A 27,545-nucleotide genomic window follows, 5' to 3' on the forward strand; every position below is an offset into this window, starting at 1 on the left:
TATTAAGGTTTAGTTTCGACAGGTCGTTTCACTTCAAATGCTTATCCTATTTGGTTTCCTGTTTGCAGTTGACTGTGATTTTGAGGTTGGCTTCTGCGACTGGAAGAACGTTGATGGAGATGATTTTGATTGGATTTGGGGAACACCAATCTCATCACAGGGAAAGGGTCCTCAAGTAGATCACACATTAAGCACAAACGCAGGTAATTGACAAAATAAAAATGTTGTTTAATGTAAAACAAACACTACATGATATGATCCTAACAGTAGTTGTTTATAAAACTGATTGAAAGTTTGTGCTTGTGCTTGAATTCTTAATCAACAAGGCCACTGTATTATTTGATGAAATCGTAGGGAAATCATACAAGGTGGTTTACTGTAAAGCAACTTATGTAGTCAATAACATTGTATTAAGTACTAAAAAGCATTTGATGTGGATGAATAGAATAGCTACCCAAATTCACGATACTCCATTTCAAGGAAATCAAGAAAGGCTAATAGATTTTTTTTTCCTCTCGGATGGGAACTTTGGTCTGTTTTTTCATCGATCTCCAGCTGAATAATAGCAAAACTGAATTCATAGCTCTTTGTTCTTCTGCCCGCCATCTGCAATCAATATCACATCTCCAGCTTAATGTTAATGGTCAATGCATCCCCATCTCCACTAAAACTACTGTTCTTGGAGTATGCATTGATAACATGTTCACACTGTCTGCTTAAGTAAATCAGGTTGTCCGTAATTGTAATTATCATGTCAGCAATTTGTGGAGGATTCGTAGATTTAATGATCTTAAGACATGTCCCCATGCTGTGCGAGCACTTATCATTTCTCGGTTAGATTACTGTAATAGTTTATATACTGTTTTGTCAGCTAGAGATAGAAGAAAACTTGAGGTTATACAGAATCGTGCCGCTCGTTTAATTTTTGGCTTTGGATCCCAAACTCATACTACACCCTTACTTAAGGAACTCAACTGGCTACCTCTATTCCAACGCATTTATTTTAAAGTCTGTTTATATGTATAAAAAACTCTAAATCAATTAGCACCTGAATATCTTAATAATACCATCAAATTATACACTCACTCTCGTAATCCTCGTTCAATCACTGACACATGCAGACCTTGCATTCACTTGTCAAAACTCTCCTCTGCCAAAAAACCGTTTGCTGTAGCAGCTGCCAAGACTTGGAATGCTATCCCTCTTTCAATAAGAAATGCTTCCAGTGTTCTTGGCTTCAAATCTTCCCTTAAGACATACCTTTTTCCTCAATAATTAATATTTCCCTTTTTATCTTGAATATTGTAGAAATCATAGCAAATGTTAAATTGTTATTCCTACTTTGTACTCGCTATGGTACTTTTTTGTTTTTAGCGCCTCTAGATACCCATTATTATCATCATCATTATTATTATTATTACTATTATTATTATATATAATCTTGGCTGGTGCTAAATCAAAACTACAGTTTTTTTGCAGTGTGTGATTTATAGTCTGCGAAAATGAAGGATCCCACTGAAAATAAAACTTGTATACTGTGGGCTCCTAAAAGTAAGATAGATAGGAACATCATATAAACTATAATTTTTTCTAAGGAATTGTCTACTACACTACACTTGATAGCAACTTTTCTCATTCTATTTTTTACCAGGTCATTACGTGTATGTGGATACTAATGCGAATAATGTGGGTGACACTGCTATCTTATCAAGTCATGATTACATCCACACCGGTCCAAGATGTGTATCATTCTATTATCATATGAGTGGGTCTGGTCCAGGAACTCTGTCGGTCTATAAGCAGGATGATGGCGAGCTGTTTGTTAGTCCCAGCTGGACTAAGAATGGGGATCAAGGGGATAGATGGGTCCATGCGCGGGTTGAGGTTGTACCGACACCTGATAAGAGTTATAAGGTAAGTTCATGTAAAGCTTATGAACCAAAAATTTTAGAGAGTACCACAACAATTTTAGGGGGTCCACCTGAATTTTTAAGGGGGATGCAGAAAACAAAATTGACAAGCAAAAAAAGATTATAAAAAAAAAATAGGTGGGATAGGACCTAACCGCCCCCCCCCTTCTTCCGCCGCCCATGCTTTAAGGTGTTTCCATAGGTAAGGCTGGTAACAAGGCCCAAAGATGGCATCATAGTTCTATTATAGAGCTGTCGTTATTTCAATGGAAATTACACAAAATAATTTCTCATTAAAGAGTATAAATACATAAAGTAAAATGTATAACATGACCAAGCTTCTCTTCTTTATCTTCTTTTTTATATTCTTCTTCATTTTCTCATCTTTTACTTAAACTGCTCTGTAAATCAGAAAGGGTGGGCATCCCTTTCTGTAGCATCTTCCCTAGACACTATTTCGATGCCGAGAGTTTTTTTTCAAATTCTACAAAATCTTGTTCATTGTCTGATTTCAAGATAAATAATTATGAGCTTGCGTGTTACTTAAATTTCATATGTAACCAGCCACCTTAGGTAAAAAAACCAACATATATGTAAGTCTTCCAAAATTGGTTCTGAGATAATTAATGAGATTGAAAAGACCATAATAAGCTGTATTATGATAGATTCCTTTCACTTATTTATTTACTCATTTATTTATTAATTCATATTATTTATTCATTTATTTCTGATATTTATATATAACTTGTCAAAACTGATAAAAAATAACCAACACAATTCAATACTTGACCATATGCAAAGAAACTTAGCTTGAGCTTTAAAAATAAGTGTAAAATAACGTTTGAAGTTGGGGGTTCACTCAATCATGAGATATACACACTGTGTAGTATCAGTGAAACTTCCAAGCAGTTAGCATAACAAAAACATGTGTAAAAGAATCTCGTTTGTACTCAACTTTAAAGCATTACGTCATATTTTGGCAGCATGAAGAATATGAATCAACAAGATAAGTTGATTTTTCATTTTAGAGGCCAAAGTTCTATTTTGGCTATTTACAGAGAACCTACCCTATTATTCCATATTGTTGGTTGAGGTGATCACATATGTATACTTGAACATTATGTATGTGAATCGCAAATCAAAATAGTTCTCAAAGTGAACACGCTGTGAACATTCACACTGTGGAACTATCTTTATACTGCTAAATTTGATAATTTGTACAGTGTGAATCACTCCTTCACATCGCCCAATATGCGAATACACTGATTATTCCCGCTGTAGAGATAAAACAGTATGGAATACATAGTGTGATATTGCACCAGAGGTATAAGCCTGTCATCATTTGCCTCAATCAAAATTAAAGTTGTTTTCAAATATTTTATTTTTCCGAAGATCTATATTGAGGCTACATCATCGGGTCCTTCTGCCGACAGCGATCTTGCAATCGATGATATCAACATTGGCGACAACATTTGCCTTCCCGAAGGCTCATGTACATTCGAGTATGATATGTGTGGCTTCGTCAATGACTACGTGAATGATGATGGACTTGACTGGTTTAGAGCTAGCCGTACAGGATCAGGCGATACTGGACCAAGTGTTGATCATACACTACAGACAGGATACGGTGAGCTCACAATGATGTTGGTATATGAATAAAACACACATGGGAAACGAATATTCATAATTTTATGCAACACTCTTTGCTATAAGAATCTCACAGTAGTTGTTTAACAGGTGAAGTAATTAACCGTGCTTAATTTATTAAGAATTACAGATTAGGAATAAAACTTTCTTGTTTCAGATTTTAAACAATTGTATAATAATTTAAACAGCATTCTGACTTTGCATCAGCAAGTGCTTTTGACTACATAGGAGCGCTTCGAGCACCTAACAAGGTGGATATGTGCTCAATATAAATAGCCTATATTATTATTATTAAATTTATATAAGAACAACCCAAGGCCATGATAGATAATTTTGAGTAAAAATTCAGGATTTTTTGAAATGTCGAATCATGATTTTCATTCATCTTTTGCAATTTTAGATGGTATTCCAGGATATCAAATGCACACATGATGAACCCATGTTTATAGGCAGCAATATCAATTACTAAACTCAGAAGTTTGTCGATAAATTTACTTGGACAATTTTCATTTCCATGCACTCAATTAAGAGCGAGAGCTATCCCATTGGACAGATTTACACATTTGATGTTTACCTGTATGGGTAGTTTAGAAGGCAATAGGCATGATAGGAGTGTTGGTAGTATGTTTACTAATAACTGAGAAAAATGGCTTATGTATTTTGCTCGATAAAATAGCAATATGTTTCCTTCTTATTCTATTATCTACACTCATCTGAAAAACATGACTGAAAAGTCGGATCGGTCAGTATTACCTGAAGAAATATTGGATGTGTAGAAAGAAGAGTATATGGAATTGTAGTTTTAAGTATAACGTTATTAATATCATCGTAACCAGAACTTTTTTAAAGTAAACTTTAACTCGTTTTTTTTTGTATTCATTCAGGTCATTTTGTGTTCATCGAGGCTTCGTTCATTACACCAGGAACCAGAGGTTGGCTACTCAGTGAAAACTTCCAACCAACCCCAGGTATGTTATACATGTATAATGGAGGCAAACTCCTTAGATAATGAACGAATTCCGACTGTAATACAGATTGATGAATCATATTATGTTAATAATAATAATAACTAAAGATTAGCTATCATTGACAGGGTTGCGCTCTGGTTGCACTCTTTTCAGCTCTCCATATTTTGTTTTGATAACTTGAGAATTTCAGACTCGATTTTTTAATGGTTTACATCAGTTTGAAGAGGAAGTCTTAGTGAAACTGGTGGAGAAATTAAAAACTTACCTCATGAGAGAAGCATTTCCTTAACTGTTGTGTTATAAGACCTATTGTTATTTTGACCACCAACTTTAACTGATTGTGTATTTTTTTCTTGTTAATTTATTCAATTTTTGTGTATTTGTTAATTTTATTTCTGCTTTATATAAGTTGTGCGCCTTAAGTGTCATCGGCAAATATGTGCGGTATACAAATCTTTTAATTATTACCAAAATTACAATTGTTGCTATATTTTGACTACACAGCAAGGGCTTCAATGTGCAATGTACAATGATATGATATAAGCGAATAGTTATCAACTTATGTAAGGTTCGATTCATCCAGGAAAAGGCAAATTGCGATGGAAAATTAAATCTATTCATCTGGACTTACTTATATTGAAACAGACGATTTCCCGGCAATTCATAAGAGCTGAAGAAGCGTTCCGGATCGGACGTGAAACTGTTCTCTGTTTCAACCAAATTAAATCCAGATGAATAGACTTATTTTTTCCATCGTAATTTATCATCATTTCAAATTATTGCCAATTTACTGATTGATACAGGTCGCTGCATGGAATTTTGGTATCACATGTATGGCAACACAACAGGTGACTTGAATGTGTATTCAACCACTGCTACAACCTCTCCTAAATTGCTGTTCAGTCAAAGTGGTAATAAGGGTGATGTTTGGCTGCAGGCAAAGGTAGATGTCGACTCAACGGAGAAATTCTGGGTAAGTAGGCTATGGCGTCCCCTGAACGTACCGTGGTCTAGTGGTTAAGTCTCTTGTCTGTCGATTCCCAGTCATACCGTGTTTCCTTCCGCAAGAAAAATACCCACGTCGTGCTGCACTCTACACATGTGAGGTGAAAGGGTGGTCTGCATTAAGAAATGCCTTGAAAGTCTGAATGCATGCCTGTAGGCAGCACGGCTAAAGCCTTTCTAACAAAAATACATGATTGCACTGCGCAATTCAATTCTCGAATTTATTTCATTTCCATTTATTAATACTTTCAATTGAAAGTAAATGCGTATACGGTTAACAAGATGACAACATAAGTAAAAATCCAATACATACGATAATACAGCAAAGCCAAATGATTGCGTATGTTTGGTGGAAAAAATACAATTTCAATTAAAAAGTAAAGCTGTATAATCGCGGGAAACACTAAACACAGGAGGCCATGCGTTTAGAAACTGCCGTATTAAGCACGTTATGAATCTTTTTTTGTAAATATTTTCATTAATTTTAATAATTGTACTGTCTCTTTTTTCGTTCAATAGCCCAAATGTATGACAAAGATTTGTATGTGTGTTGTTATGACCATACTAATTTGATTTTGTTTGCAAGTATTCAAAATACGATTAGAAAAGGCTTGTTAATATAAATTTCACACGCTTCATAAAAGTTTCATATTAATATCACGATTATAAACTACACCATTGATAATGTCTTTTATGGTCCAGGTTACCTTTGAAGCGGTTGTTGGGTCTGACTATCTCAGTGACATAGCTCTTGATGATATGTTTCTCCATCCTTCTATATGTGCTATCACTATTGCTCCACCCTCGCTATTTCCACCTACATATCGTAAGTCAGTTTTCTTTGTTCTGCCCCTCCTTTTTTCCATCACTGTATTCCTTGCTAAACGAACAGAGCGCCACACAATGGCCCATTTACCGTAGCTTAGATTAACCTATACATCTCTCCAAAACGTTCTCTTATTTGATTGGTCCAAATCAGATCACATAATATTCAGGGAATTGCACTCTGACGTCATACCAAATTCACTTTCCTTCCTGCAGTCTGACGTCGGAGTGCAGGATGTCAGAGTTCAGGATATGCCAGGTCTGGAGTTATAGAGACTTATCTAGAATGTAGATCAAATATAGCATTCGGGGCAACTAATTAACATCGGGGAGAGGGGGTTGTATGAAACAATCAATACACACATTCTTGAGCATAGAGGACCTATATAATAAGCTCTGTGCTCGACTTGCCAAATGCGTAGCGCACTCGGTCCTCCGGACCTCGGTGAACATTGGTTCTTTCCTCACATAGTTCATTATTTGGCTGTGCATGCACTTGCTTACGTGCATTATTTGTATACGTTACCATGGTATTACTTTGCTAAAATTGAAGGACAACGAAAAGTGAATACTTCTTACTCACATCACACATAGTGTTATTGTCTTTATTTAATTAGTGTATTATTACTTATTATTTTTATTAAAGAATTGTATTTCTAAGGGGTGCAGGTATATCATACTTTCTATTTCTTACCTAAATGAGCTACATTTTAAAGGATGAAACATTTCATACACTTTTGAATCACTATCCGAGTAATTGTTGTTCTCAGTGTGGTAAAAGAGTTTCTTGTTCGTTTTGTAGTTCCAGGAACACAAACTAATAGCAATAGTACATTTCAGTACTTTGAAGATAATCATCATATAATATTCAAAATGCAATAATAGAATTTAAAAAATACACACAAAAAGGAAAAGAACACCCGCTAAGGCTTTTTTTTCTAAATCGTAAACTATTCAGCTTTTCAAAGTATGAATATTCCAAAGCAAACATAATTATGTAGTTATTCTCAGAAGAAAGCCAATGATTTGAATTAGTTACTCTAATTATCTATTTTTCTAGCACCTGATACTCATGACTGTGACTTTGAATCTGATTTGTGCACCTGGAATCAGGATGTTAATAATGATTTTGACTGGATCAGGGCTTCAGGAGCGACAGATAGTGCTGGGACAGGACCATCTTCAGATCATACTATAGGAGACCAAACAGGTAAGAAAGATTGGAGGTTTTTGGATGAATGAGTCAAACTTTTGAAGAGGTTAAAATGAAATAATGATAAGAATGATGACAACTGAATTTTCCCAGGGTAGCTACTTCAACTGTTATGCCACTTCCAATCATGCCAAATATAATATGTTGTTACATAATAACATCATATGCTGGAAAGCGTTTTGAGCCAAATATGGGAAAAAAGCGCCATTAAAAACTGGCAATTATTATTATTATTATCATTGTTATTGCTGTTATTAATACTTTTAATATTATTTGTATGATTATTATTACGCTCATCCATTAGCGCTCAATAAAAAGACAGAAATTCTTGTTTAAGTCCTAGGTATGATTCTGAAGGGGGTCGAACCCAAGACCTTCCGTTTGGAGCAGGTGCTCTTTCAGACAAAAACAACCACATTAATATCAAAAGTTGGCAAGTGGGCATTTTATCTCCCCCTTATCTAAAATACGATGTGACATGCCTCTGTGGTCATTTAGCAGGTGTCCCAGTGATGCATCTAAAAACACTACCTGGGGCTACTTTGTATTTCATTCCTTTCCATGTGGCTTCTTTGAAATGTTGTTCTTCTGATGTTTGTTTTGTTGTTGTGTGATGACATGTACCTTATGAATTATTTGTAATGTTTTCTTTTTTTCTTTTTACTTGGATTGTTTCTCTTAATTTTCTATGATGTAGGTCCCTGAATATATGGTTTATTTCCAATTCGTCTAATGTCAATTCGTCCAATTGCCATCTCGTCTATATCATTTGATCCACCATCAGTTTTTCCACTCACCACATGGTCTACTTTTTTTAGTCTAATGGCATTCCGTCTAATAACCAGTTGGTCCAAAATTCCTTTAGTCCATATACCATTTGGTCTAATCATGCAGCTGTTATAGCTCCATGGTCTCATTAGACTCAAGTGTTAATTGTGCAAAATGAATAAAAAGAAAATAGGTATTAGACCAACTGGTTGTTAAACGAAATAGTAATAGACGAACTGGTGATTAGACTAAGTGATTATAGGACCAAATGGTTATTGCACCAAATGGTTGTTTGACGAAGTGTTGATGGACTGAATGGCATTAGACTAAATGAAAGCAAACCATGTGGTGAGTGGACGAGTTGGCAGTGGGCCTTTTGGTAATTTCCCAAATATATGGCACCTCCCTTGTTCTCTTCCCAACCGCCCTTGAACTGTACTGTGTCTAACATAACCATGATTCAATAAACGTTTAAAAATCTTATCAGGTTATTACATTTACATCGAAACATCCAATGGAAGTCCCGGCGATGTTGCCCGGCTTAACTCTCAGTTCTTGAAAAACATCGACGATACCGGATACTGCATGGAATTCTGGTTCCAAATGTACGGCCAGCACCTGGGCGCCCTCACCGTCTATGAGAATATAGGTGATACAGAGAGCCCTGTATGGACAGAAACAAATCCAAGAGGACCACAATGGAACCAGGTTCATCTTCACTTTACAGATTCAGGATCGTACACGGTAAGTGTATCTATTTCCCTTGTAAACAGAGGGTCGTGTGTTCGAATCCCACCGCGGTCTGGCGTCCTTTGGCAAGGTGTTAATCCACACTTTGCCACTCTCGACCCAGGTGCTAAATGGGTACCAGGTGAGTGTTTCATAAAGCTGTTCGTAAGATACGAATGACTTTACGCACGACTGGTGATCCTTTCTTGTGCTATGTGATAACCCCTGTATAACTGAGTCATGACCTAAGAACATGTTCCAGTCATGCGTAAAGTTGTTCGTAACTTTACGAACAGCTTTATGAAACATACACCCGGTAGGATGTGAAAGTCATTGTAGCTTGTCCAGTATTGTGTACGCCTCACAGGCGACTGACTGGAATACTCCCCAGGGAGTGGAGGATGTGCACACATTGAATGTGGGAATGACTGATTGAATCCGATGACCGGGGTAATAATATATCTGTAAAGCGCTTAGAAACGTCGTTCCGATGGATTAAGCGCTATATAAAAGCGGATTATTATTATTATTATTCCCAAGTAGGCCATTATTCGATTCATTTATTTCCTTTATAAAAATAAAATGGTAAATACATAATTATAAGAGATAAAAATGCATTTATTCAATCAATACACGTACAAAATGTGACCAGCAACACAAAGCTATTACAGAATTTCTTCCACTATAAATTGAATATTTGAGTGAGTTACTGTTGATCAATTGTGACAGGCTACATATTATATCAATGCTAAGGATGTGTGGGATTTCTAAAGTTATAAAAAACTCATTAAACACATTTAATTCTGAGCGACCTATTGTTGGTTTTGTGGTGGCAAGTCACATATGTGCAGATGAATTGATAAGACCAAGTTAGATTTGAAAATAGAATTTTGATACCATTGTATACATTGCGGATAATATGAATTAAGAAACAAATCAAAACTAGGATTTGAAAATGTGTATTGGAAAGGGTAAAAAACTTGATATATCGGATGCACACTTTATGTACCTGTCTTTTATAACTGTGTTTCTTCCTGTTTTAAAGCAACATACATGTAGAATAGTATTGTAAGAAAATATTAGCCGTCCCATAATAGAAGGAATAAACTATATATTTTTTTTTCAAAATTGACTTGTTTTCTTAATTTGCTCTACATGATCCTTAAGGAATTGGAAGAGCATGATTCCTTTTTTTTAATGAAAACGTTTAAAAATTAGTAAATCCATATTTTTCCACAATTATACATTTTTGGAAACAAAGAAACTTGTTCCATTGAATTGTTTTTAGTATGTCATTATGTCCTCTCTTTCCTATTTCATGCCATGTCTGATATTCCTTTAGAAAAAAAGGAACATATCATATCAGACACCATCTTTAATATCATATACTGTAAAGGTATTTACGTTTTTGACCGAATGTGATTGTTATGATATAATTTCAGGTTATCTTTGAAGGCCAAAAGGGTTCGCAAGCCTTGGGAGACATTGCCTTGGATGATATATCCTTTCATCCGGGTAACTGTCCTACACCAAGTAAGTAGGAAATCGGCAACATGTTACAATAATAATAATAATTATTTTGATAATAATGATGATAATGATGATGATATGAATAATGATTTATATAATAATGATAATGATAATAATAAATATGATAATAATGGTATTATTGCACAAGGTAAGTAAGAAATGGGCAATATGCTACAATAATGATAAAAATTATTATTAATAATAATAATGATACTAGTGATAATAGGAATAATGATAAATATCATAATAAAAAATAAACAAAAATAATATTTATAATAACAATAAGGATAATGATATGAGAAGAAGAAGTAATCCAATATTTCATTGAGATTTTATATTGACAGTGGATGTATCTCTCCATTGTCCCCCCCCCCAAAAAAAAAAAAATGTTTTTTTTTTTAATGGTTATGTTGACTTGTGTTATGTAATATCGATTTCTTTCTTCCCAAAATAAAGAAAAGGTGAATTATGCATGGGGCATACAATATTCAAGTACAATTCTGCATGCATAACCACATGGTTAACTTGAGTGTCGTTCGTACTCCCTTGATGAAACGATTCATCAAGTTACAAGTCAATGAACAGATTTTGAATGAATAGTCAAACAACTCCTAAATAGTGTATACTTTTCTTACTATCTAATTGGTTTCTTTTAGATTACCGGGAGAATAGAATGGCATCACTAATGCATCATTTCTTTTTTTCTTATCCCAGCCTCACACTCCTTTTCATATTATTTTCTTATCCAAAGGTATGTGTGATTTTGAGAACGGAGCATGTTACCTGAGTCAAACCGAACCAGATCAATTTGATTGGCAGGTCATTCAAGCCAATTCAGAAGCAACAGCACCTACCACAGACAATACCTACAGAACTGATTATGGTAAGCCAAATTAAAATTATTGATCCTGAAAATAATAAAAATGATAATAATAAATTGATGGCAACCGGGCCCCCACCTTTTTTATGACTCAAAAATATAATATAATCCTTTTAATGACCTTTTTACAAAGGTAACTGTTTTTTAATGTTTGAAATATGTAATGAGTCTTTTAATTGTTTTTACTTTGCATACATGAACAATTCAGCCATTTGGCTGCAACTCATGTTTTTAATAAACCTTGAATTGAATTGTAAACCTTAATTATGATTTATTCCCAGTCTATGTCTTCATTTTATGGGTTATCTATCTGTTAGATATCTACTAGATGATAATGATATAACAAAAGCAAGCACTCTTTCCCGTTAGTTGACTACTCATGAAGCAAATGATAATAATCATGAATTATTGATGAATGATGGTAGTAAAGAGCTCAATGGCAAATTTTATTTATTTTTGTTTTAAACAACAAGATTTTTCCATCTAATTTTAGAATTGTGTTCTCTCTAATAACATATATTATGGGCCCAGCCAACCAAAACCAGAAAGAAGTCTAATGGCAAGGTACTCTGCAAATAGCCAAAAAAAATAATATCTGGTTTTCAAACAGATCTTAATAATCTCGATAAAAATTCTCAAAATTGATTTAGGTGACTTATTGTTTGTTTTTGGGGTGGCTTATGACAAATAATTATGTAAAATATTCATAAGATTTGATTTTGCCTGTAATGCAGGTAATAGTATGCAGCGCTTAGAAACATTTGTATTAAGCGTTATATGAATTTTGCATATTCATATTATTATGCATGTCACACACATTATGGATAAATGCACAAAGTGGACAAAAAGCAAAGTCTGAAATGTTTCATATAACTTACAGACCAAGCTATTATAAAAAAATAGATTTGTATAAAAAGCATTAGTATTGAAATTATCAGGAAATACCCTTTTTGTTGCCCGTAGGTCATGTATTCTATGCAGACATGACTGAGCTGACATCAAATGACGATGTAGCTATTGTGGAAACTGGTCCCCTTCCTCCAACATCTAATTTGGGCAACTGTTTCCAGTTCTGGTATTCAATGTTCAACTCCAAAATATGCCAACTTCAGGTAGGTTATATGCGAGAAGAAAATAGTATTTCAAATTCACCATTAAACAAGCGTAACTGAAAAACTTTGTCAAAAAGGGCAAAGCATATCTGAAAAAATGTATTTAAAAATTCATCAATTAATAAATAGATAAAACATGAATAAATAAATAAAACGATGAATAAATAAATAGGTGAATAAATCGAAATCAGAAAAGGAGGTCAACATTTTCTCTTAAAACAAATTCTGACAAAACTAAAACAAAATCATAAAAAATTTTTTTTTAGAGAGAAAAAAACATTTCCCCTCACTCTCAACACCCCAAGCCTCAGATATCCTCGTAATCTTTACAACATATTAACAGTGTCACGTTGTATAGTCAGTACAAATTTATATTCTAATGCATAACCTATTCTAAAAAGACAGTTCAAAATAGAAATTCACAGTAAAATTTAAGGTACATGTACAAACAAAACATTTATAGAGGTAGTACAGACATATGCAATGTGATTAAATATTGGTTAATTAAATCAGCTGTATATGCCATTATGAAAATTTGATACAGTGGAAAATATATGCATAAATTATGTTAGTAACATTGCACAGTGAATTATGAATAGAATTATTAGCTCTCTCAAATAAAAAAATACAATGAATTGAGCTGGTATGCATTGGTTATATGTATTTCAAACATGGAGCATCCAAGGATATGCTTCTGCAGGGTTATTTCAGCACGTACTTTAGGAATATTTGATGTTTTTTTCAAAATGGAATAACCTGAATATCTTTTATACAGGTGTATAAGATTCATGCTATGAGTGGAGAAGTATCATTAGAATGGGAGATGAATGGTATAACCCACGAGGATGAATGGCATGTCACGGAAATAAATCTCAATAACACTGATGATCTCTTCAAGGTATGACTCGTTTTCTTTTTTGTATTGGTCTCCTTTTTTCCCTTCTCTCTATTTACCTTCATATTACACTTTTTATTTACCTTTTATCAGAGCTGCCGAACTAATTGGACAATAAAAATCTCTGAAAATCCTATTTTCAACACAAAAATCCTATTTTTGCCACTCACATGTCAGCAAAATTTCAGAATGAAATCTAGCTTACGAGTATTAAAAATAACCACTAAATTTAGATTGTACGTACTCGTGCACTATTACATGTAGTTTTTCTCAAAAAGTGAAACAGAACAAACTTTTTTGCATGCATATAATACACCAAACGTATCACAGAATTCCTAAAAATCTTATTTTATTGAGATAAATCCTATCCATTCTCATGCAAAAATCATACAAAACAAGGTAAAATGCTATTGATTGGCATCTCTGTATTTAGCTTTATATTCTTAACTACCTCTGCTGTCCAATCATTTATACAGTAGGTGTAATGTTTGCATTTTTGTACATTGTCAGTTACAAAGAATATCCCTTATCCACTTTTAGTCTGTCAATACATGTATGAAGCTGCTATTTCAGGTAAGAGTTTAAAATCACCATCCCACTAACTGGATGCTGCTTGATATTAATAATAATAACAAAAAAATATTTGGTATTTATATAGTGCCTAATCAATTAAAATTGCTCTATGCACTTTGTACAAATTGCTCTTCAATATTACAGTTACACTACAACAAAAAAAATTTGTTTTCAAATTTCTATGATCACAATTATTCATATCATTATTTATATTTTTTACATTGTGTTTACTTTTTTGCTTATACTTTTTACACCCAACTGTGTGAGTTTCCATGCAACATCAAAATGGTACTTTAGGTACATCATAGAGTACCTTTTAGAATCGACTTATGACTCTCTTGTTCTATACCGTTGCAGATCCAATTCCGAGCCGCGAGTAAAGACTACACACAGAATGCTGCCATATCTCTGGACGATCTTACTATTTCATCCGCCCCGTGTTCCCCATTCGGTGACTGTAACTTTGAGACCGGTCTCTGCACGTGGAAGAATGAAGAAAAGACTGATGATTTTGATTGGCAGCGGATCCAGGGTAGGACGCCCTCTGACGGTACTGGACCAGGCGTTGACCATACCTTCGGGACGCCTTATGGTAATGTTTTTAAATTCTTGTGTACTCTAAAATCGCTATAAGAGGGGCCTTCCTTGGAGCTTTTCCTCCAGCATTTCAGAGCAAACCGTGAAAAATGAAAAAAGGCAAAATTTAACCCCCCCAAATATGGACTTAATTTATACTCACAATGGCAAGTAGGCTCATGGTTTGTTGGAGTTTGATTCTAGGTGTTGTGAATCTGATGACAAAATAAAGTTTATAATTACGCTATATGACACCGATAGTCCGATACTAAATAATATAATGTCATAATGGCATGGGAAGGAGTAAAATGAACCTTTAAAAAAGTATTGTGGCTTTGGTGTATTTTGTACAACGTGAATTTCAGCTTTGGATAGTGCGCTTCAAATCACCATGAATGTCATCAATTGCTTGTTATATTGTTAAGGTGGACATTATTCGGGGAGCATTTCATTGAGTGGTTTTCTGTGATTCTCATCATCAGTTTACTCTTAGCCAAGCAGATGAAAGGGCTTTCAGTAGCTTATAACATCTGTTTGAATAAATCATTGACAAAACTTTCCGTAAATGCTTACAAGCTTTTAATATTACACTCAAAATCACAATTCACCTGTAATAATAATGATAATTAATAATTAACATGTACATGTAGGTACATAACGCTTCATATTTTCGTTTCAAAGCGCTTTGAATTATAATTATTATTACCCCAGTCAAAGGATCCATCACTGTTCCACACATAAAGTTCACCATCTCCACTCCCTGGGGAGTATCCTGGCCAGGCCACTGTTTATCGGTGCGCACTGCCAATCTAATCGCATTGACTTTCACATCCTACCAGGAACCCATTTAACACCTGGGTGGAGAGTGGCAAACATAGATAAGTGCCTTGCAAAATGACATTAGCGTCGGGTGGGATTTGAACCCTCGACCCTTGCTTTAAGAGTCATGTGACTGAACCACTACACCATGACACCTCCAATGTTAATTGATTGCTTATCTGTATGATGGCTTGGCATTGCAGTGTGTTGTCCTCACCTTTCTTAGAAATTCTACACTTGAGGAAATTGGAACGTACAACTAAACATGAAAAGTATAATTGTTTGTTATTTATATCTAATCAGGGACGTATATATACACCGAAGCCTCGGGGCAGACACAAGGACAGGCTGCCACCTTGAAGTCAGGTGACTTCCTGGCCTCACAGAAACTATGTATGGAGTTTTATTACCATATGAATGGGGAAGGTGTAGGCAATCTCAATATCCAAACTCAAGCAGATACAGCCACTAAGGTCACGACGTTGGAGACACTGAAAGGCAACAGGGGCGATGTGTGGAGACATGATACGGTAAGAGTGTGTAGTATATGAGGGTTATCTGTCCTCATGTTGCCCCTGAAACGTATGTTCATTAACATTGTACTATGTGTAAAATGTGACATTTTTTTCTTAGTGAGACCCTGTTTTACTTTTTGAAAAAAGAATCATGGTTTGTGTAAAATTGCAATATGTAATTCCTTTACACTAAGACACTTCTATGCTTGTCATTTTCGGGGGCCAGTTGTGTCCATGTCTAGTATGAACAATAATGGACTGAAGATTGAAGAGTCCGAGCGGTCCTTTTCAGGACCAACACTAGTCCAAGAAAGATACATGGTGTACTGTGAAACATGTTACACTTCTTTGTCATGGAAAGCTTCAGAAGTCACAATAAAGGACTGTGTTTTCTTTGTGATAGAAACTATCTGAAATAATGATGATGAGACAGTGTTTCATTCAGGGTCCTGGGGAGGATCTTACGAAAGTACTTGTTGGATATTTTATTTGACAAGTTCTCTTTATCTGGCCATTACCATAGTAACAGTGCTTCTAAGCCAATCAAAATCAAGTTGTCAGATCACATATCTATGTGATGTTATGTCATATTATGTTGATGAAAATTAATGCTCCCTGGTATGAAGTCCCTCCCATTTAATTCCTTCAGTATAGAAAGGCAGCATAATTCTTGCTGTTTTATCATGATCATCGAATAACTCACATTTTCCCTCTCACGTTGATACTGAAGATAAAATGCAGACAGTCAACACTTTTAAGAGAAAATGTGTTCAACGTCATATCTTGTTATATGTCTTTGATAAGCACCATGACACAGATAGCTGTAGTGTATTTTTTGCAGGCTTCTGTTTTATCATCTTGCAAATCGATTCTTCAAAAATTACTTCGGTTGTGTCCATGCTGAAATGGAAGAAGTAGAAGGAAAGAGAGTGATGAACTTTTTGACTTTGTTTTTTCAAAGTCGTTGCGTTAATGAATAAACAGATGGATCTATCAGTTTTATCACTATTCCTGTACTAAATTGATCTTTTATTCCCGTTGATTACAGATAATATTGAATCCCATCAAGGATGCTTATTCGTACCAGGTGATGTTCCAAGCTACGGTAGGCTCATCACACACCAGTGATATATCACTCGATGATATTGCTTTCTATTATGAAGAATGTCCAGGTGTGTAATAGTCTATTATATCCCCAGTGAGATATTCATCTATATATTACCTAACTCAGTTTGTTATCAAGAAGAGGAGAATGATATCCGTGAACTTGTCACCTTTTACTATATTTTTTTTTGGGGGGGGAGACAATTTGTTCTATGGTGGTAATATTTTTCCCTCGGCAATAAACCCTTGAAACGCCACTAGCCCCCCCCCCCTTGACCAGCCCTTGGTCCATCCCTGATGTGGACATAGATCCTAGGTTTACAAATTAAATTATTTTCACAAGCCCCAAAATCATCCATTATATAAACATTTATTTTTTTCCAATACGATATAAATGCTTCCATGGTAGGAATTGTTGACTTTTCACCAAATATTTTTTAACACAACTAAACCCCTCCCCCACCACCTCAGTCCTACTATAGAATATTGAAATTTCCCACCGGAATGATATTGGTGTAAATGGTAAGATGATATAAGTGGCAGTAACCATTCTCAACCGATTTAATTGATTATATGATTTCAAAGTATGTTTGAACAATACCTACATTTGTCACTCAAGTCTTTGTACAAATAGAATAATTAATACCACATAAATAACTACCATCTTATCACAGTCTAAATGCGTTTTTTTTTGTAGCCGATCCAACCGACTGTGATTTTTTCTGTGAAGACCCAGCTCAGACCTGTATACCTTATACACAATTTTGTGATTTCACGCCTCACTGCCCAAATCAGCACGACGAACTAGACTGCGGTATGTATATTTCGATTCATATCATTTGACTGATGATGGTATCTAGTAATTTAAGATTGTCTGTGGGTAGCTTTCATGGGGCCTGATAAATATAGGATGTGATCAGGCGTTTGTTATCAAACTGAGTTAACTAATTGTCAGTATGATTCTGTGATGTCGATTCTAAATAATCATATCATGGAGGAGTAGTGGTTCTGACTCTCGCCTTGTTAACAGAGGGTCGTGTGTTCGAATCCTGTGTCCTTTGGCAAGGCGTTAATCTACAGGTTGCCACTCTCGACCCACGTGCTGAATGGGTACCCGGTAGGATGTGAAAGTCATTGTAACTTGTCCAGTACTGTGTGCGCCTCACAGGCGACTGACTGGAATACTCCCAAGGGAGTGGAGGATGTGCACACATTGTGTGCGGGAATGACTGATTGAATCCGATGACCGGGGTAATAATATATTTGTAAAGCGCTTAGACACGTCGTTCCGATGTATTAAGCGCTATATAAAAGCGGATTCTTGTCATTATCATTATCATCATAAATTGATCGACATGTCTTACAATTTTTCAATCAAATAATTGAAATGTGCATTATATTGACTGTATATTTCTCAAGTGAATATAGCGCATTTATGAGAGAGCTTACAGAGGATAAGCTTATGAAGCGATTCCTCGCATTGTATTCCCAAGCCATGCAATGTATATCAGACTAAAGTTCTGACAATATTTCACACTTCCATGACCCTTGGAGGCAGTGGGCTTCCTGTGGGGTGCTGTGAGTGACATTTTTCATAGGCAGCACCTACTGGAATTCTGGTAGGTGTGGCAAAATTGATAAATATAAGGACCTACATTTACTTGTCAAATTTCTTGGAACCACAACGACCTTTATCAATCTTGTAGTGAAACTCTCTTTTCGGAGTGGGGGAGGGGTCAACTTTCTTGGGACCAAAACGACCTTCATTTTTTATTCAAACTTTTTTAGTCAAATTTACGTCCAAATCCTTGTAAAACTTGTTCCCAGTACCCTGCTTTTGTCAAGGTGCCTTTTAACTGCAGTATTTATTTACTGCTTATCTGTACATAGGATCAGCATGTTCATTTGAACAAGACACATGTCGCTGGTGGAACGCTGGATCCAGTGGTTATAAATGGATTAGACACCAAGGAGCTACACCAGATTCTAACACCGGACCTGCATATGATCATACTACACTAAGTGCTGCTGGTAAATATATTCACATTAGCATCATGTGTTATACCCAAGGTGTTATCTTGTATGTATAAGATGTACAAATCTTTTGCGGGATCTTGAGATAAGATACTTTATTTTATGTTTTAGGGTAAATTTTGTTCAATATTGTCTAGAACATGATTTAAATTTTTGTCCGCCACAAAAAAGATCATCCTGCTCCACATAAATTTCTAAGGTGCATGCTTGTGATGATTTTTGTGTGGACTATGCTAATTCATTTCACACTAACTTTTTATTGGTAAAGTAATACTTTGTGTGTACATTATGCAATATGATGCACACATGACTATCCTAAATGTGTGTATGACAATGAACTAATTACACTATGAGTTTTGAGACTGAAATATCAGTGAGTTGAAGTGTGCGGTTGCTGTACCTTACTTTAGTCCATGCCAAGCAGACAAAGCATTAATTGAGGGCAATATCAAAATATACTCAGCATTTCTTTAGGCATCGGACCCCCATTTTCCACTTGTTCTACTTTACTTCATGAAGTAATGAAACCATTACAATTGGTTGCATTTCTCCTTTCTTATGTTAAGCACAAAGTGGAGACAGATCATTTCAGGAGCTCCCTCATTTAGAAGTTTTGATGTATATACTTTATGTGATTGTCCTTGTGCGTTTCTCATGCCTATAAAACATGCACTTACCCTATAGGAATTACTGGACCCTAATCGATATAGGCATATCGGCTCTCATTGGCTATTCATTTTATGTTTTCTGATACTTAAAATATTATATATCTGCATTTTATATCTGGCAAATGATATCAAATGATCAATCAATGAATAAATAAATCACATCACTTTTTTCCTTTCCATATTGGCTTTCCTGGGCTTTCCTTTTTTAGTATAACTGATACTCAAAATATAATTCATTTTCGCTTTGTTATGCTACATGTATATATATGTTTTATCTGGCAAATAATATAAAATGATCAATCAATCAATAACTCACATAACCTGTACTTTTCATGTCTTTGCAAGGCTGCTTTCGACTCCGTACGGCCACCATAGAGCAAATGTGACTGCTACATTAGAGATATCATGGCCCCGTCTGACAAAGAGTTGCGATTGATGTGTATTTGCATTTTGATATGTTATATATGTACCTGGCAAATATCAAATAATCAATAAATAACTCAAATCACTTTTTTTCTCTTTTCCATATTGGCTTTCCTGGGCTTTCCTTCTTTAGTAAATCAAAATATAATTCATTTGCGTTTTGCTATGCTCTATGTATGTTATATCTGGCAAATAATATAAAATGATCAATCAATCAATAACTCACATCACCTGTACTTTTCATGTCTTTTCAAGGCTGGTATATGTACGTTGGAACCGCGCCTAGCTCTGGTGCTGCCTACGCTGTATTTTCCTCTCGAATGCATAACAACGCTGCAGCAACGTGTGAGATTCGATTCTGGTATCATATGTACGGTGAAGACATTGGTGTCCTGCAGCTATGGATTCAAGAGGAGGTTTATCTAATGCTACCATGGTTTAAGGAAGGTGATCAAGGAGACTATTGGCACGAAGGAATCGCAGGGATCGGCAGAATTCCTGGTGGATTCAATGTTAGTAAACATCTTCCATTACAAATTTTAAGACTTTGCAAGTTAATAAAATTTTTGCTAATTTTATACTTCATGTCTCTGAAACTGTCATTATACGGGTGCCTTGATGGCCTAGCAAAGTGGATAGCCATGTGCGCTTAACAATACCCCAAACCTGCATATGACAAAGACATGACCATGTGCATACAAAAAACGAGTTTTATGTCAATGACCGGAATTACCGTACATGTTTCACCTCATAAAATGAAATATTATGTACATGTGTAAGTGGTGCAACTGCAATGAATGGCACATTTGAGGCCCGTCTTACAAAGAGTTGCAATTAATCCGATCAATCCCAACTATGGAAAGCCAGCAATGTCAACATATGAAATGCATGTTTGCTCAAAAACTGTTTTCGATATAAATGTATATTCATAAAGTCATTGATTTCTTGACAATTTGGTGTGTTTTCTTTTGTTTGCAAAGGACATTTTGCAAATTACCTGTAGAAAAAAAATTATGACACTGATGGATTTCCATAGAGTTATGCTGGATTGGATCAATCCTAAATCTTTGTAAGACGGGGCCCAAGTGTGTGTATAGGAGTTTTTAGTGCTACCATAATGTATGCTTGGTAATTTTGGTGACTATAGGCATGCAAGAATACAAGACTTTGACAGAAACATATTGTATATGCATTCAACTCAATTCATGCAGTATTCTATGGTCATTTTATATATATTTACATTTGACAAGTCAAAATATTGATTAAGAACAAGGACTTGCCTCAAGAAACATAATAAGCACATACATGTAAATGCTTTTATATATCATTACTCCGATATTTTACTTTGAGACAAAATATTCTCATTCTTGGGAATTAACAAAAGGATGCAACTTCTTTTCGCATCAGGTAAAGTTCCAGTCAATTCGAACATTTGAAGTTCTTGGTGACGTGGCGATTGATGACATCAGAATGGAATCATGTGCTCTACCAGGTAAGGAATCCCTTATCCCGGAGGGGGCATTTACGGGAAACAAGTCAGAAAGAAGTAATCCTGTTTGTTTGACTGTTTGTAAAATAATATTTATCTCTAAATTTTGGACTGAACGTTCATCCTTTAATTCATTTAAACATCTATCTAAAGCGGGTTGTAGATTTTTTAATATATGTTCAATGATACATTTCTAGATCTCCGTATGGAAGTCAAATAATCTAAGTCAAGACACCTTCCAAATTTTATAACTTTGTTGATTTTTATCCGAGTTTGATGAATTGTTTAGCATTTTGCTCTTTGAATTTTACTCTAGTTAGTTAGATATAATATTTTTAGCCCGGAGCATCCCTTTAATTAAATTGCCTAAGTGCTGGTTACTGCCCCCTCTAAGTATTTATGATATTCATCTGGTGTTGATTTTGTTGCAGTACCTCAAATTGAGGAATGTCAAGCCGATGAGTTCCCATGTGATAGTGGAGCCTGCATCACGAAGAGACGGGTCTGTGATTTTACGGATGATTGTGGTGACTGGTCTGATGAGGCTTCAGATATTTGCAGTAAGTTATTAGTGCTATTACATGATGAATCAGATCCTCACGACACGATTGGTCAAAACGTCACACGTGACCAGACAAAATTGTAAATGTTTTGAATGGCAATTATACAAAATTGTATTGAAGTAGTCAATATTATACAGATATTGACTAATGGGGTGTGTAATATAAACATTCTTTGGACCGCCGGAATTATATTTTCCCGAGAGGTTATATATGAAAATATGATCATGAGGAAAAATATTAATCCTTTAGGCGGTCCAAAGAATTTTTTTTACACATCCCATCAGTCAATATCTGTTATATTAGATAGCCTTTAATGATGTAGATAAAAATGGCCTGTTTTTTACGATAGTCACAGTGAATGATGGAACTGGTTTAGATCTAGATGTAACTTTAGTCTACTACTACTCTAATGCAGTGAATGGCCCTTCTCTGATCAAATCAAGTTTGTTTTAGGCCTAGCCCTAGATCTAAGTTAGACTCCAGTTCAGATACTTTAGTCCCACATATTTTATTTCCGTTTAGTTGGTAACATCTAACCCACAAGAGAGCGCCATACACGTAGAAAACTATATTCACGGACCAGTTGGTCAATATATTCATCGAAGGTGGACCGGCTGGGAAAATGTGTTAAGACTATAAGGGAATTTACTATAGTTCCTAATAGTTACTAATTAGTTACTAATAGTTCACAAAATGGATGTGTATAGGGATCAATAGTTAACTACACGTTTTCATAAAATAGATAAGATATTAATGATACATGTATATATTTCCAAGGTCTGGACACAATGAATATGAAATGAGTCAAAAACTTATTACTATTATCGATATGCAAAGATGATACTGTAATCCCCTCCTAAAACGAAAGAATCATCATATTTCTATTATAACAGTAAGCATTCACACTATTCCAGTGTCGTATCTAGCATTGATGCAAGCGCATTGAATGTCTGATGATGTGAATGTATCCACTGTGATAATATATTTTGAAGAAATCGTAAACAAAACAAGGGAAACGGGTTACTTTTGGGATTGATTCTTGAAATATTTTGTTTACAATGTCAGTGCCACGTCTACCTTTGATATGAACACATTATAACTCGGATTTAGATAGTAACTACTATATCCTCTGGAGAAAAATATATAATATATATTCTCAAATGAAAAAAAATAACAAACAGTATCCAGTAGAGTTGATATTGTAGGATCATATCTCCCTTAACCCTAAAAAGTCTGGGGGGCTGATTTAGCCCCTCCTCAACATTTTTCGCGATAAATCCACCGCGCGAAATTTTTTGACCGCGTCGCTCGCTGACTTTTTAATTTCAAGTCTCGCACAACTTTTGATACCAAAATTGTGACCCCCGGATACGCGGTTCTAAAATTATGGGACATTTTGTAAGTGCATGCAGACCTAAAATTACTCAAAAACGTGAATTAGTGTACAAATCCAATGCAAATAGTGTTCTTAGCCAAAATTCATAAATGTATCATTATTTTTCCTTTTACTGCTTAAAATCAATTAATTTTATCTTGTTTATGGTCAAAATAAAGTCCCCGACAATTTACATTGAAAAAACAATAAACAACAAAAGTCGAAAAAGAAAGAAATACATAAGAAATGTAGAAAACAATAGAATACATAAGAAAATAAATATGATTTTGAATTTTTTTTTAAATCAATTTGATCAGATGCCTATCTAGAGTATGTGAAACAAAAAATAGCAATTCAGGGGCATTATTTTATTAATTAGAGCAAACTTATGATTTTAGGCATAAATTAGCATAATTAATGAGACACGAGATTTTTTGCAGAATTTGATGTTATCGTTTTGTAGATAATGCCATGGGTAACGCGTGTGCCAATTTTCGTCACGATCGCGCGATCGACAGCCGAGATCATAAGGGGGGCTGAATCAGCCCCCCCCCCCCCGTCTTAGGCGTCGAAATAGCCCAGTCTATTTAAGGGGTTAAAAGTACGTACAGTAATATCGTGATGAGTCAAATGGTGATCACTTTGACCTACCATGGAATAGTGTAATTATAGCTTGTGCTGGCCCCTTCCCAGAAAAACATAATAACAAACGTGTTATAATGTAGCATCAAGCATATCCGTTACGTAGATCACAATGAAATCAGCATTAGATGTGAACATATTAAGCATATTCTCTGTAGAGTGTTATGAATATTACTCCATTGAAAGAATAACGCAAATAGGCATGTTCTAAGTCAAGTACATGCATAGGGCAATTCCATAGGATATTTACGTCCGACCCCCTATATGTGGGACCTTCATGAATTGTTCTCTCTGATTTCTGGTTATTTTTGACAGTCTGTAATGCTCTCAAATGACCATGACTTGGTCAATTGATGAAGTGTAGTAAATCTTGAGAAAAATGGGGGTTGGACGTACAAATATGATGATTATTATTTTTTAATTGCCTATATCATCAGTTCACGTGCTATATCTTATGAAGATATGAACACATCGATATGATATATATACATTACTACTACTGTATATCCTTCCGATAGGGATAGTAGAAACGACATCCCTAAAAAATGCAATGTATTACATGTTTAATTGTAACATCAACACCATTTCAGTTTCATATCTACATTAGATGTGAACTTGTTGAAAATTCAATAAGTCAAATATTATTATATGTACTCGGTGAAAAAAATATATTAGTGCAACTTTAAAATATAATCAAAATTATTGATAATTACATCTTCTCCCGCCCCTACCCCTCTAAAAAACACAATCACTGGGTTTATTTTTGTTATATCATATTCCTATATGTAGTTTCATTTTCAAAATTTAGCATTAAAAGTAAAATACTGAAATACTTAAATGTATAAGAAATTGGAAACATGCTTTTTCTCTTGGATTTGTGTTACGTTCTCAATTTTTAATCGCCCTATTCCAATATCATTTACATGTATTTCTACTATCTTTCTTAGATATGAACAAATTAAATCACCATTGAATCAGACAGTACTTAATATATCCTCCGTGTAAGGATGTGTTTACAGATAAAGTATCTATAAAAAAAGAATGAATATTACATGCGATACTTTGAGGGCCGTTAGGATTTACCATTAAATCAAACGCCCTCTCTCGGTAACGTATCTATTTTTTTATGTCAAGGAATTATTTTACATATTCATTAATTGGATATTATAAGCTACTGATAAGCATTGTATTCCGAAATTGTTCAGTCCATTCCTTGCTTGGGAGCGTGCTTTCTGGAAACGAAACATAAATAAGAGATTTTTTCTTTTGATCATGCAGCCGATGGAATCAATTTTTTTTAAATGGATAAATATGTGAAATAAAACAGATACTTCACACCACAACCGTTCTCTGACAAGTGCATTAATATAATCCAGTAATGAATTTGAAGAGTGGCATGCCCTTTTGGAGGTACATTTACAATAACTAAAGATGCGTTTTGATTATTATTATTAGTAGTAGTAGTAGTAGCAGCAGCAGCAGCAGCAGCAGCAGTAGTAGTAGTAGCAGCAGCATCAGTAGTAGTAGAAGTAGAAGTAGAAGTAGTAGTAGTAGTAGTAGTAGTAGTAGTAGTAGTAGTAGTAGTAGTAGTATAGTAGTAGTAGTAGTAGTAGTATTAGTATTAGTAGTTGTAGTAGTATAGTAGTAGTAGTATTAGTAGTAGTAGTAGTAGTAGTATTCATTGGATGCGCCAAATCCATTGTTATGATGATTATTATTATTATTATTATTACTAGGCTTAGTATGGATAATACTATCATCATCACCATTATCACTATTAAAATTGTCATCAATATTTTCAGAGGATTACAACAATTGTGACTTTGAGGATGATACGTGTGACTGGAGTCAAGATAATACAGATGAAATAGACTTCATGAGAATCAAAGGTCCCTCAGATGATAACTTTAGGACAGGGCCCTACAGAGACCACACAACGCAGACTATAGGTAAGCATACTTTCACCTTGCTTTAGTCAGAATGAACATACTTCACTTCATTGCAGAAGATATTCACAGAGAGCTTCAAGAAATACGGTGAAACAATTTTGAAGTTTGTTTTTTTTTTCAAGTATGAGATTTGCACCATGTGCAATCTCAATAAAACCTCTATGCAGTCCGCGAAAGAACACAAAAGCGGTGCAATAAAATAAATTGTTTTCTCTTTAAATTTTAAATTCTGACAATAAGAAGAAGACGATTAACTCTTTTGAATACGTTAATTTTCTATTTTTTTTTATTTTTTGATACCACATTGCTTTTTTAGCTATATACAGATAATCTTTCCTTGTGAATCATTGATGCTTTTAGGTGGCTTGTAATGCATGCAATTTGTCATAATGTTCGTGAATGCAAGCAAGCACGAATGTTTACAATAAAGGCGATAGAGCGAGGATGCTTTAACAATGAAATCATCTTGACATTCCCTAGTCCTTTCTAAAAAGTGAAGTTAAATATTCATGATCAGTGAATATCATATGTAATATAGGGTGTTATGCAGGTGCTTTTATATAACCATCCCCATATGATAATGGGTTTGCAATAATCTTGTGCCATAGGTCATTACATGGTTATGGATGCCAGCACAAAGGGGTATACAGAGGGTGATAGAGCGAGGATGGTCAGTCTTGTTCACCAATCTAATGGGGACTGCAGGGTAAGTGGTATCTCATTCCCCCTTCGTAGTACATTGAAATAATAATAATTATTATTATTTTTTGGGGTTGCCATGCAGTCAGGCTTAGCTTATAGTGGCAGCCCCTGCCCCTTCTAAAAATCGATATGTATTAATAGAAAATGCAAATTTGTTCGACGTTCTGCTTGTCTTTTATACGTATATTAGATATTGTATTTTCTTTGTGAATGTGTTTATGAAAAGTGTTGCAGAAACAGTAAATGAAATAAAATGAAATAACTCATGTCATCATATATGTTCCGCCATGATAAAAGCCATTTTAATGGATTCCCCTCAGGCATGCATGAATTTGAGTCATAACGTTCATTTTAGGGGTTCATATATTATTGTACTAGAAGAAATAAAAAAAAGCAATTGTACATTATAATGTAAATGTCTCATACTTCCAAAAATGGTGTATTTTGAGCACCTATGATGCAAAGGAACAAATATCTTCAGTATTAATGATATCTTTGTTGAACCAGGATTAAAAGAGGTACCTTTATTTCCCAGAGCAGTAACTTTGTTGTCATTCGTTTCTTGGTAATTCTGCTCAACAAAAAAAGGACACAGTGTCACATGATTTGTTAAACGTGTGTACAGATTCAT

At 34.8% G+C, this 27,545-nt stretch overlaps 1 protein-coding gene across 1 annotated transcript in view; it reads left to right on the forward strand.

The window, feature by feature from the left end:
• Positions 1-37: 37 nt before the first annotated feature.
• Positions 38-27,545, forward strand: part of LOC121417845 (MAM and LDL-receptor class A domain-containing protein 1-like) — a 47,579-nt gene continuing 20,071 nt past the window's right edge. Inside the window, exons 1-22 of the mRNA XM_041611578.1 lie at positions 38-203; positions 1,652-1,914; positions 3,303-3,537; positions 4,442-4,525; positions 5,329-5,498; positions 6,233-6,356; positions 7,416-7,565; positions 8,824-9,080; positions 10,508-10,598; positions 11,347-11,478; positions 12,439-12,587; positions 13,363-13,485; positions 14,413-14,647; positions 15,754-15,980; positions 17,014-17,137; positions 17,767-17,883; positions 18,960-19,100; positions 20,450-20,706; positions 21,602-21,686; positions 22,115-22,243; positions 26,066-26,212; positions 26,821-26,918. Coding sequence (XP_041467512.1) covers positions 38-203; positions 1,652-1,914; positions 3,303-3,537; positions 4,442-4,525; positions 5,329-5,498; positions 6,233-6,356; positions 7,416-7,565; positions 8,824-9,080; positions 10,508-10,598; positions 11,347-11,478; positions 12,439-12,587; positions 13,363-13,485; positions 14,413-14,647; positions 15,754-15,980; positions 17,014-17,137; positions 17,767-17,883; positions 18,960-19,100; positions 20,450-20,706; positions 21,602-21,686; positions 22,115-22,243; positions 26,066-26,212; positions 26,821-26,918 — 3,504 coding nt within the window. The remainder of the gene's footprint in view (positions 204-1,651; positions 1,915-3,302; positions 3,538-4,441; positions 4,526-5,328; positions 5,499-6,232; positions 6,357-7,415; positions 7,566-8,823; positions 9,081-10,507; positions 10,599-11,346; positions 11,479-12,438; positions 12,588-13,362; positions 13,486-14,412; positions 14,648-15,753; positions 15,981-17,013; positions 17,138-17,766; positions 17,884-18,959; positions 19,101-20,449; positions 20,707-21,601; positions 21,687-22,114; positions 22,244-26,065; positions 26,213-26,820; positions 26,919-27,545) is intronic.

This window comes from Lytechinus variegatus, chromosome 6, assembly GCF_018143015.1.
Source record: "Lytechinus variegatus isolate NC3 chromosome 6, Lvar_3.0, whole genome shotgun sequence".
NCBI lineage: Eukaryota > Metazoa > Echinodermata > Echinoidea > Temnopleuroida > Toxopneustidae > Lytechinus > Lytechinus variegatus.